The sequence below is a fragment of the Olea europaea genome, unplaced genomic scaffold (genome assembly GCF_002742605.1).
Source record: "Olea europaea var. sylvestris unplaced genomic scaffold, O_europaea_v1 scaffold2927, whole genome shotgun sequence".
Lineage (NCBI taxonomy): Eukaryota > Viridiplantae > Streptophyta > Magnoliopsida > Lamiales > Oleaceae > Olea > Olea europaea.
Genome location: NW_019247857.1, coordinates 24287 through 35980, shown reverse-complemented (window position 1 = coordinate 35980; position 11694 = coordinate 24287). Strand labels below are relative to the sequence as shown.

The following is an 11694-nucleotide window of genomic DNA, read 5'->3' as shown; positions in this document are numbered from 1 at the left end:
TATTGCGTGAGACATCATTCTAAATGTTTTCAACTAAAGAGGATTAAACATGAACTGTATAACTAGAATCAGATCCTAAATGATAAGGCACTGAACCATTATTTGATTTAAACTCCAGTTTTCAAAATTTTTTCATATTTCAAATTAAATTGAATCTTATGTTTTCTAATTTTGCAAATAATGAAAGCCTTGGTTGAAAGCTTTAACATGACATGTGATAGTAACTAAGAACCCAATTGACGTTTTGAGTAAAGTGTTTAGGTTAAATCTGTAGATTTGTAGATGAATGCGAGAGTTGAACGAATGCATCTGTTCGCACATGTTACTCGAAATCAATTTCTAAATTTCATATATTCATCTTGTTATAATTAAATGCGTATTATTGACATTTTAGAAAATTAAAAAATTTTGTAGATGTGTAGAAGTGCAAGGGAAGAATAAGAGCTTGCAAATATTGGTGGTACCGAACTATTGACCAAGAGAAACACAAATAAATTGTAGCCCGAGATGGATATACATAAATCATCGAGGGGGGTGGACTTAAACCCATAAGGGAGTCACCTCCGGCAGTAACTTGACTTTTTTGGTTGAAGATCCTATGATGAAGGTTCAATGTGGTAGAAATAATTCGTACTGCGTAACTTGTAATAGCACTACTTATATTATGCTCATCTCTATGGTGATAGTGTTAATAATAATGTGATGTTAGGAATGGTTTAACTCTGAATGAGTATCAAGATGATAATTATTGCGAGGTGTGGATCACACACGCCCTTGGAGGACTCATCTATGTAAGAGTTGCCATAAGATCATGACTATGGGATTGTCCAATTTTCTAGAAATTCTTACTAAACTCAAGATTAGAACGCATGGCCATTAAGAGCGCTACCTGTTATGAACTAGAGCCTAAATTGATACTATATGTGGAACAATTGAAATTTGGTTAAAGAGACCTAATTCAAGGCTTAGTCCATTATAACTCTCTTAAATAGAAATTGTTATCACTAAGTGAGATTTAAATCCAAAAGACACATACACTTATTGCACAGTATTATGTTGATATATATAGTTATATATTTTAAAAGTTTAAAACTTGTGGGAATTGTTACAACATTTTTTTGAAAGGGTTTTAAACTTCCACAACAAATATTAATTTTCAGTTTTGATTTTTAATATTAAGTTTTAATACAAAATTAAATCTCATAATTTAAATTGTAACTTATACTTAAATATGATTTATTTCTCAAATGTGGAGGTTGCATTTCTCCCTATAAAAGGGAGTTATTTTCATGGAGTTAAACATAAAATGAAAAAGATAATTTCATAGAATATTCTCTACACTTAAATATTATTTTCTATAGTTTTGACAACCTTGAAAAGAGTTCATTTACTTTTCTGCCTATGATCGTCTCTCTAAAAGAAGAACTGACGATGAGCGATATGAGATTTATCTTGGAGTTGTGTAAGACCAAAAGTATTTGTACGAATGAGTGACAACACAATTTTAGGACAGCGTCTTCAACGTGACTCCCAATACTTGCATTTCCAATCTTCCTCTTCTTATGTTTATGTTATTTAGACTTATAATATTATTATATTTATGCAATTATTGAATTATGTTATTTATATTTATTAGTTGATAAATATCTACACACAAATCATCCATTTTTCCAACATAAACAAACTTACATTGCTCAATCCACAATGAAATATGAGTTTATTGCTTTAAATAAAGTTGGAGAAGAAGCAGAATGGCTTCGTAATTTTCTTGAAAACATTCCATGTTGGGCAAAGTCGATACCTGCGATTAATATCTATTGTGATAATCAATTGACAATTGTAAGGGCACAAAATAGTATGTATAATGGTAAATCTCGAAATATTTTTCGAAGACTTAAACAGTTGATATCAAATGGTATAATATCGATTTATTATGTTAAATTAAATGAAAACTTAGCAGATTCTTTGACGAAATGACTTGTAAGGGATCAAGTATACCATCTTTTGAGGAGAATATGCGTAAAACCTATCGAATGAAATCATTATAATGGAAGCCCAACCTTGTAGTTTGGAGATCCTAAAATCTTGGTTTAATGAGACAACTAAGTTATAAAAGATTCAGAGTAAAGCACTTATCTCATTCCTACAAATCTTAAGTGCTAGAGTAAAATTTTGTATAAGGATAAGTGTATACTTTTAATAATTCCTACACCTTGGAAGAAAGGTAGGAGATCACCTACATAAGTGTGAAGTGAGGTCGCTTCTATGAGAATTGAGGCTTAAATTCTCTAAAGCACTTGTGAAACTTAGAGTTGTTCGGGCTCAAAAGAAACACAACCATGAGAACTAAAGTGGTTAGATACGTTATAGTGTTGGTACAGTTGTTTTGATTTAGATGAACGGTTAAATGGTTCAAGACATCATGTTCACCAATTAGCCTAGTAAATTTGATTTGATTCAACTAAGGAAGGTTCAAAGCTACAAGCCACCTATCTTGATGTTATAATTTGATTCGATTTACACAATGCATTCCATTGTTAGAGTTTGCATATCATTTGCATTTTGTATTACATATTGTGAGTTTCCATTCAGGTTGGGGATTGTTGGAATTGGTTAGTATAAACATGAGAAAAGTGACTTTTTGTCAATTTCGATCAAATATTCGGACTTGATCCGATGGTCAAATTATGGAAATAAATAGACTAACATGTTTTACTCGTTGAGTAGATAGTTGTGGTATATTTAGAATAACAAAACCAATTTCGCATGAATGAGAAATTACGATCCAAATTTGGGAAGAAAGAGAGGAAAAATTGGATGGAATCCGTTGCTCGCCTAGCGCTAGCCTGGCGCTCGAGTGGTGAGACTATTGTTCAAGTGATAGGCCAACGACAGGCAAGCGACGGGCTCTCTGTTTTTTATGCTCGAGCGATGCAAAGGCGGCAAGTTAGCGATAGCAAAAGCTGCTATCCTTGGCAAAGGTTGCTAAGTTTTGGACTGTATCTATTCACTCACAACCTTTCCCTCTCTATAAATAGGACCCTTGAGACATTCATTTCTTCATTCCAATGATAGGCAATCATAGCATATCATTATATTCATTCTTTCTGTACCAAAATTTTGCATAAATTAAAAAGGAGTACAGAATCCATTTTTTGTTCGCTAATCTTGTGTTTTGGAGTGCTACAAACCAAGAATATAGTCGTTGCATTTTAAGAGTTGATTACCATCATCCGTAGGCATCGTTGTGAGACAAAATCAACTTAAGGACAAAGAGTTAACTCTTGCCTCGACTTTGGCATCCATTTCATTAAGCATTATCTTTGTTGGCATATTTTCCTTGTTTATTTCCTTGCTGTTATTCCCTTCAATTTTCAATAAGTTTGGTACGGTTTTTTTTTTTTAAAGTCATCACTCTATTATTTTTTCAACAAAAAGAACCAAGATTAAAGTGGACCAGCTTGGCACTGTATAGTAGGGACCAGTTTTGGGTCTCTAGTAACACATTCAGTGGTTGGGTTCATGTACTTCTCTATGGGCAAGAAGCTATATGTCCTCTCGTTCAAGGCAACTGTACACAAAGCACACTAAAAATATTAAACAAAGAAAAGAGATGACATTCATTTCCTTTTGAAATAGACAAACTCTTATATATACCTCCTCAATTGTTAGCACATTATTGGCATGTTTGGTTACCATGTGGCATCTGAGTGGTGAACGTGACTTGATAGTAAAATGAACAAGTTTTAACCTTTTTTTATTACTTAACAAGCGATCTATTGCCTAATGTTATCCAATAAATGTTGCCAAGAAAAGATGTGGTAATGTTCTTCCCACCTTAGTTAACATTGTCATTAGGTCATTTTTTAATGGTTAGGGAGGTGTCCTCAATTGAAATTTTGATAAATTTTAATGAAATTCATTAAAATTTAGGTGTATCCAATTTATATCTAAATGAAATTCAATAAAATCTTTTAAAATTTAGGTATCCTCAATAACCAGTGAATATATAAAGATCTCATAAATTTTAAAAGATTTGGATGGATTTCAAGCTTAAAAATACATATAATCACATATTTTGAAATTTCACCATATTTAATGAGATTCTTATAGGATTTTTGGAAGTCTATTTAAATTTATGAAATTCATTAGAATTTATAATGGAAACACCACATAAATCCTCCATTTAAAAATCACATTTCAAAACTAACAAACTTCTAAAAATCTTTCAAAAATAAGGTGATAATTAAATTCATTAAATATTTAATTAAAATATAATATAATTAATCTACTTACCACACTTCACCTCCAACCCACTCACCCATCACATCAAACCCTTTTCCTTCTCTCTCCACCCCACCCCACCCCACTTCACTTCCAGCAATGGCTCCGGCAACAATTCCGACGACCTCTCCGGCGAATATTTCGACGACTGCTCCCACGATTTCTCCGGCAACAATTCCGACAAATATTCCAACGACTGCTCCGGCGATGGCTCCGACGATCGATCCGACAACTACTTTTTTTCTTTTTTCTTCTTTTTTGGCAATGACCTGTGACCAATTTCATTAGTTTTGTGACATGTTAACATTGTGATCTTTGACCAGTTTTATTGAATCTGTGACCTAATCAAGTGGGATGAATATGCATATGATCAATTTCAAAATTAAGAAAATAAAGTTTGAAATTTCAAAAATCAAATACTATTAAAATTTTAGTTATGAAATAATTAATAAAAAAAATTGTAATTACATATGTTAAATTCAAAAATCTTTTTTTTTTTTTCTTTTTTTGGGCAATAACTTGTGACCTTTGTACATTGTGACATACAAAATATGAGTTTCAACTATGATTTATTACCCGTGACTCATAACATAAAATGTGACCTATAAATTTGATCTGTGACTTCTACAAAATGGCATGTGATCTGTTAATATTGACTTGTGACCCCTTTATACTGACTATGAACTTGTGAACTCAAATCTGTGAGCAGTGAAGTGTGACCTTAATGGCGAATTGTGACCAGTGACGAATGAGCTGTGACCTTATATGTTCATGACCAAAATTGTCTTCAGTGTGACTATTTGTGACCAAGTTAGTCTAATTTGTGACTATATGTAACCAAGTCACATTGGGTCACAGTTGACACAAATCTGGTCACAGGCAATCACAATGAAGATAGGTTTGGTCATTCACCACCATTCCCAACACTGGAAACCAAACGTACGCCACCTCACCAGTGAATTGTGACCTTAACAGCGAATTGTGACCAGTGGCAAATGAGCTGTATGTGTTCATGACCAAAATTGTATTCAGTGTGACTGTTTGTGACCAAGTTAGTCTAATTTGTGACTATATGTAACCAAGTCACATTGGGTCACAGTTGACACAAATCTGGTCACAGGCAGTCACAATGAAGATAGGTTTGGTCACTCACCACCATTCCCAACATCTGTAACCAAACGTACGCCTCCTCACCATAACCACATGTAACCAGCAACGGAACCATTGGCACCTCACGACCACCACCAACACAACCACCACCATCATAGCCTGGGCTACCACCGTCAACTATACACAAAGAACAAAGCTCACCCCCAAATTTTTCAGCATTAGATCGTGACCAAAGTTTCCCAAATCGAGACCAACAAAACCCACATAACCAACAAAAACTCCAACAGCAAAGCGAAGGTCATGTCGCTCGCAAAAACCCACCACAACAATCACTTCCTCTCGCCGGCAACAACTTTTGTTGCTAGTAACCATTCCCACCACTACCAATCAGATCAACAGATTGTCAAAAACCACAACCAACACAAACACCATCACCCTAAGAGAGAAACCGGCTATGACTGAGTTTTCAATCGAGAATGCAGCGAGCTCAAGCATGCCGATGTGGCCTACTAAGGTTTGCTTAATGATGCCCAAGGTGTATTGACAAATGGAAGTGAAAATAGCCGAAGCAGTAAGGTACCAAAGCTTTATGGACTCGATCTAGAACTATTCAAAGAAGACATTAACTCCAGTGACTCCGGTGATCGTAGGAATGTCATTTTCGTCGACGGTGAAAGATGAATTGATCGTTGAATTGAATTTCTTTTTCAATTTCTTCATCATTCCCAGTAGAACTGAGTGGTTGCTTCAGATCTTAGCCCCTATTTGTTGCCCAGATTAGTAGTGCCCTTTCGCCCCTTTCACCATAACATCAGCGACGACGCTGACACTTACATAGTGGTGGGCGTTGCTTGGTCTTCCGACAAAAAGGAGCTAGTAGCGGTGCCTCGTTGCTTGCACCGACACCGGAATATTAGGGGCTTTGGCAGTGGCTAGAAAGGGAAGAGAGATAATAGAGAATGGGGAAAATTGATTAGGGCGTAGATGGGTTGGGGTCAGGGGTGTTTATTAGATTTGAATTGATTATATTTAATAAATCCTAATTACCACCTGAGATTTGAAATCTAAACTAATTTAACTTATTTATGATAATTAGTCTATAATTGTAGGTTTCTAGGTAATTTTCCCATTTATAATCTTTTAAAGCCCATCAAAATCTTAATTGAGGATACTCGTTAATGTAGCCCAAGAAATATTTGTATTTAGTTGGGATTTTGAGTATGCAAAACCTGTTTAGTTACATCAGATAGTTTATCGCTATGATAAAGCATATGGATTTCCTTTTTGCTTGTGTTTAGTAAATTATTAGAAGTCCAAGTAATGATGCGCAATGGCTATTGATTGTTTCCGTGTATAAATTGGATATGGTGATCTCAACAGAAGAATCCAAACTTCACGGGAAAGTACAAAGACAATTTCTTCTCTGGCTTTGTTGGCAATTCAGCTATTCTAAGTGTTCATTAGGTGGCTCATATTTTTGTATATTGTGGGCTAGTCGATGGAGAAGAGGGGAGGGGCTCATATTTTTGGTAGTCGAAGTTAATGTAGGTAAATGGACTCCCAAATTTTTCCTCCCATTGGTATTTGTTTATTCGTAGTGTGTTGAACTACCTCATGTAAAAGTTTAAAATACGAAATATTGGATTATCCAGTATCCAAAAATTGGGAATTTATGGCTCCTAGAAACAATCCCAAGTCCCAAGGATGACCTCGACGGACTCAATTTTATCTTCAACCACTATTTGTCGATGATACCTGATTTGGGCATATGATATAACCTTTTGAGTGTAGGTGAGCTTTTGAACGAATGACCGAATACCATCATTTAGGGGTCAATGGAAAACCATTTAACTTCATCAGAAGTGCTTATTTATTTATTCTTTATCATTATTTTAGTGAGCTGTTTTGTATTATAATTAAACTATCTTAGGCAAGGTTTTGGTACGGAGACGATTAGGTTTTCATTGTCACGATCTTGATTTTGAACCATATTGTCTTTGAGATTATTTCTCAATATTTACTGAAGAACTAAACCCAAGTTGAGTAATAAGGGGACAATTAGCAAAAATGTTTATTATTATTTACTTTATTTGATTACATAATTGAATAAGAACATGATGTAAGATATTGAAAAATGCTATTCAACCACATTTTTTGACACAAAGGTTGACACACCTTTCACAGTCGAGGTGCGGGTCCCGCGCGAATAAAATAATGCCGAGCTCCCATGTGTGTGTGATGTGTCAACCGATGTGATTATGTAGCACGACCCTAAAATATTTGTTTGCAAGGCTCTATATACTATTGTCCAATATAAAGAAAGATTTATTAAATTTATTTATTATTTTAACTTTTTCACCCATCAAAAGTTAAAATAATTATTAGTAACTTTTCAACCGATAAAAAAAAAGAAGAAATTGTTAGTAACTTTTTAGAAACATACTGTTATTCAGAAAATTCATTCATTGATTTTCTGGTGAAATACACAAGAAATTTGTCTTCTTTGAATCTCTCTATTTCCTTTTTTGAGCTAAAGAAGAAAAAGGCAAAAATTCCCTTAACAAACAGTATCAAGCACCAAACTTGGATTTGATTTCATCAATCACAGTTTTTTCAACTTGGAAAGCTTTTGCTAGAACATCATCAGGAACAGAAGGTTTGGAAGCAAAGAGACTCCTCGGAGCTACAACATATCCAGGCAAATGACTGTTAAAAGCAGTGAAAATCAGGGCCTTCTCTTCCCCAACATTCATCTGGAAATGTACAAGCCCCTTAGGAATCACAAACATTTGTCCAGGAGTCAAGATTTTGGAGTAGAACACATTCCCAGTTGTTATAAATCCCACGAGGAGTCTCCCGTTGATCACTACTCCTGTCTCGGATGCCCGAGGATGGGAGTGGGGTGGATTGAGTCCTCCAGGACCAATATCGACTCGACTCATTGAGATCCCAAGCGTGTTAAGGCCCGGAAATGTCAAGACGTTGCCTGAACTCGCAACGCTTCCGAAGGGAATACTCATCTTTCCCTCTTTGCTTAGCCCGTCGAAGAAGAAATCATCTGAAGTGACATTTGCGGCAGGCTTGCAAGGAAATCCGTTAACGGATAAGGTGCCTTTCGTGTCCGCGATGCAGAAGTCCTGCAAAGGGTCAGGATCTGAAGATTGAGAAGGCAATGGAAATATCAAAAAACCTATCAGGCACACTGTGAAGTGAACATACCAGCAGCCTGATTGATTTTTCATGATAGCCATGGCTTATTCTTTTAGGCTAAGAGCAAATGAATAATATCGTATACATGCATTCTATATATTGGGATTATGTTCAAGAAAAGTCTTACATTGAAATCATATTAATTTATTTGATTAAGAAGCTATTGGTTGGAGTCGTTAGATGGGAGGGAAAGCAACAACATTTAAGAGAAATTTACTTAATGAACTCATGGCTTGGATCAAGGGGGACAAAGTCAATTCACATACTGCGACCAAGTCGATACACATACAATCTCGACGACATTAGTAAAAGAATTATGATACTTGTACATAAAAAATATACATAAGGAAGGACATAAAATGATGTGTAGGGAAAAGATTAGATAAAAAATTTGACCATATATTAAAATGTTAAATGATAGAGTGACATGTGACGTTATGTAACTCATTATGTAAAATTTTATGTACATTAGCAAGGTCCTTAGTAAAGAGGTTAGAATCAACAACTGCAATACACTATTAGAAAATTAGAACTATGCTAAAGGTACACAACCGTGTACCTAATGTACACTCGGCGCCTTGGTATTGGCCGAGACGCCTGTGGGCCCCGACATGGCAGGAGCCTCGGCCAATGCTGAGGTGCCGGGTGTCCATTAGGTACACCCTTAGGTACCACGAGCAAGATTGTAGGAAACTAACATATGTAGAATGACTTGTTTAAAAATGAGAATTGCTGAGCATCATTTATTGTACAATATAATTTAGTCCAACATCACATACTAAACAAGCTGGCTTACTAAAATTGGATAAACAAACCCAAATATTATTAAGCACTTGTCTTGAGGCTCTTGTTTATCGACAAGCGTATTAAGGTATTCAGGCACGTCTAGTGAGGGTTATAATTGGTAATTGTAGGACACATATAGATAGGATTCAAAAATCCGAGTTCAAAGGATCAGATTCTTCTAAAAATTTTATTAATACGTAGACCCAACGAGGGCTACATCTAAGCAAGAGAAGTCTCTAGGGACCAACGATTTGGAATTTTCAGTTTGGCTTTCCCATTGACCTAACAACTAAGAAAGAATGTCCAATTTATTGCTATTTCTCTCATGTACCCAAAGTCATGGTGCAAGTCGGATCAATCAATTTCCCGTCATGTCATTGATAAGGATTTTATTTTGGAAAGAAAAAACAATTTATTTCAATTTGATTATTCATCCTATAGTTTTCAATTTGACTGTTTCAATCCATAACAATTTTCAAAACTAATGAATAATTCGGCGTGCCTATTAAAATTCTTATCGTGGGACTTGATTTACACTAGTTTGTCAAACAGATTGAAAAGGGACGATACAAATGCAAATTTCTTAAAACAATTGACATATCAGTGTCAAGCAAATGCCAAGTCTTGTTTTCAGTTAATTTTGGTCACGGTTACCAAATTGGAACACGAATGAATGTACGCTTGATAATCAAAGTGGAATACATTGAAGTTAAATCATTAACGTAAAACAAATACACAAGTTGAGTGACCTCTAATAAAATTTTCCCTTCTCGAAACATATCAAGAGTGCTTCATCATCTCTTTATTTTATTTAGGCTGGATATGGTCCGATTCGATTTGATTCTAACAAAAATCGAATCGGACCCGAAATTTTTTGATATCTAGTAAGTGAAATTGTCGGATCCAAAGTTAATTATGAAACCGTTCGAGTTCGGCTTTCGGGTTCCGTGCTATAATTAATTTTTTTAATATTTACAAAACTATATTAATTTAACTAATGACATATTCAATCTTAACTCTTACAAAATAATGTAGTTCAATCTTATGTTTATTTTTGCGTCTCTCTTTGCTGAGTTTTTCATAGATTTAATTATTAAAATCACTAAAAAATGAAGATAGCGAGCTCACAATAAATAAGAAAGACGTTGTCGAGTTTCAATTCTATTTCTTTGAAACGATACTACAGTAAATTAGCAAATTTGGATAAAATTTAGGTCAATTTGATTAAAGGGAAAATTTCCTAACTAAGAAATTAATTATGGTACATTTCAAAAACAAGAAAACAAGTTTCAAATTTCTAAAATCAGATTTTTATTAAAAATTGTTTATGATTTAATTATTTTATTAATTTAATATATTTAGGTCACAGTTTGTAGTCACAATTATCTAATTAATTAGTCATGGATTAATTTTTAGTCACAACTTATCAAATTATTGGTCGTAACGTATTTCTCGATCACAGATCGAAAATTTTATTGGTCACAAAATATTTTTCGGTCACGAATCCAAAAATTTTACAGGTCACAAAATATTTTTCGGTCACGAATCCAAAAATTTTACAGGTCACAGATTATTCATCGGCCACATATCAGATTAATTTTTAGTCACGAGTTATCAAATTATTGGTCGTAACTTATTTCTTGGTCACAGATCAAAAATTTTATAGGTCACAAATATTTTTCGTTCACGAATCCAAAAATTTTACAGTCAGATTATTCATCGGTCACATATTCAAAACTTTATTGGTCACAATTCATTTACTCATTGCAAATTATTGAATTAATTGGTCACGATTAATTTTTCAGTCACAACTTAATCAATTGTGAGTCACAATTTTCAAATCACATATCCAATTGTGTGAGTTACAATCGAGAGTCACATGCATAGTCACAAATTTCAGCGCCACCACTATCGCTGCCACCGCATCCAGCAAAACCCACCCCAAATTGCATCCACCCATTTCTCTAAATTGACACCGCAAACGCCACAGCCAGCACCACCCACGTCACCCATTTCCACAACCACTGCATTCACCACCACGACCAAATCAAGCAATTTATTGGTCAAAAGCACTATTGATCCACTCGACCGACGTCGATACTTCTGCCACCAACACCATGCCGCCATCGCTTGCGCCGCGCCCAACAACCAAGAAAAAACTCTACACCACGATCTTCACCGCTATAGCCACCACCATGACCTTGCATACCGCTATAGCCATCACCATAACCTTGCATCGTCACCCGCACCACCACAGCGCCATCACCACCGCACTGCCACCATCAACACCATCACAGATTCATA

The 11694-nt window shown here is 35.0% G+C and overlaps 1 protein-coding gene across 1 annotated transcript; it reads right to left on the bottom strand.

Moving 5' to 3' along the window:
* Positions 1-7837: 7837 nt before the first annotated feature.
* Positions 7838-8754, bottom strand: LOC111384482 (germin-like protein subfamily T member 2). Its single transcript, XM_023008758.1, has one exon. It carries the CDS (start codon positions 8643-8645, stop codon positions 7965-7967), a length of 681 nt encoding a protein of 226 aa, XP_022864526.1. The 5' UTR covers positions 8646-8754; the 3' UTR covers positions 7838-7964.
* Between the last annotated feature and the right edge of the window lie 2940 nt (positions 8755-11694).

Excerpts from the sequence above, each read along its gene's own strand:
- LOC111384482 (XM_023008758.1), bottom strand. The coding sequence starts at position 8,645 with ATGGCTATCATGAAAAATCAATCAGGCTGCTGGTATGTTCACTTCACA.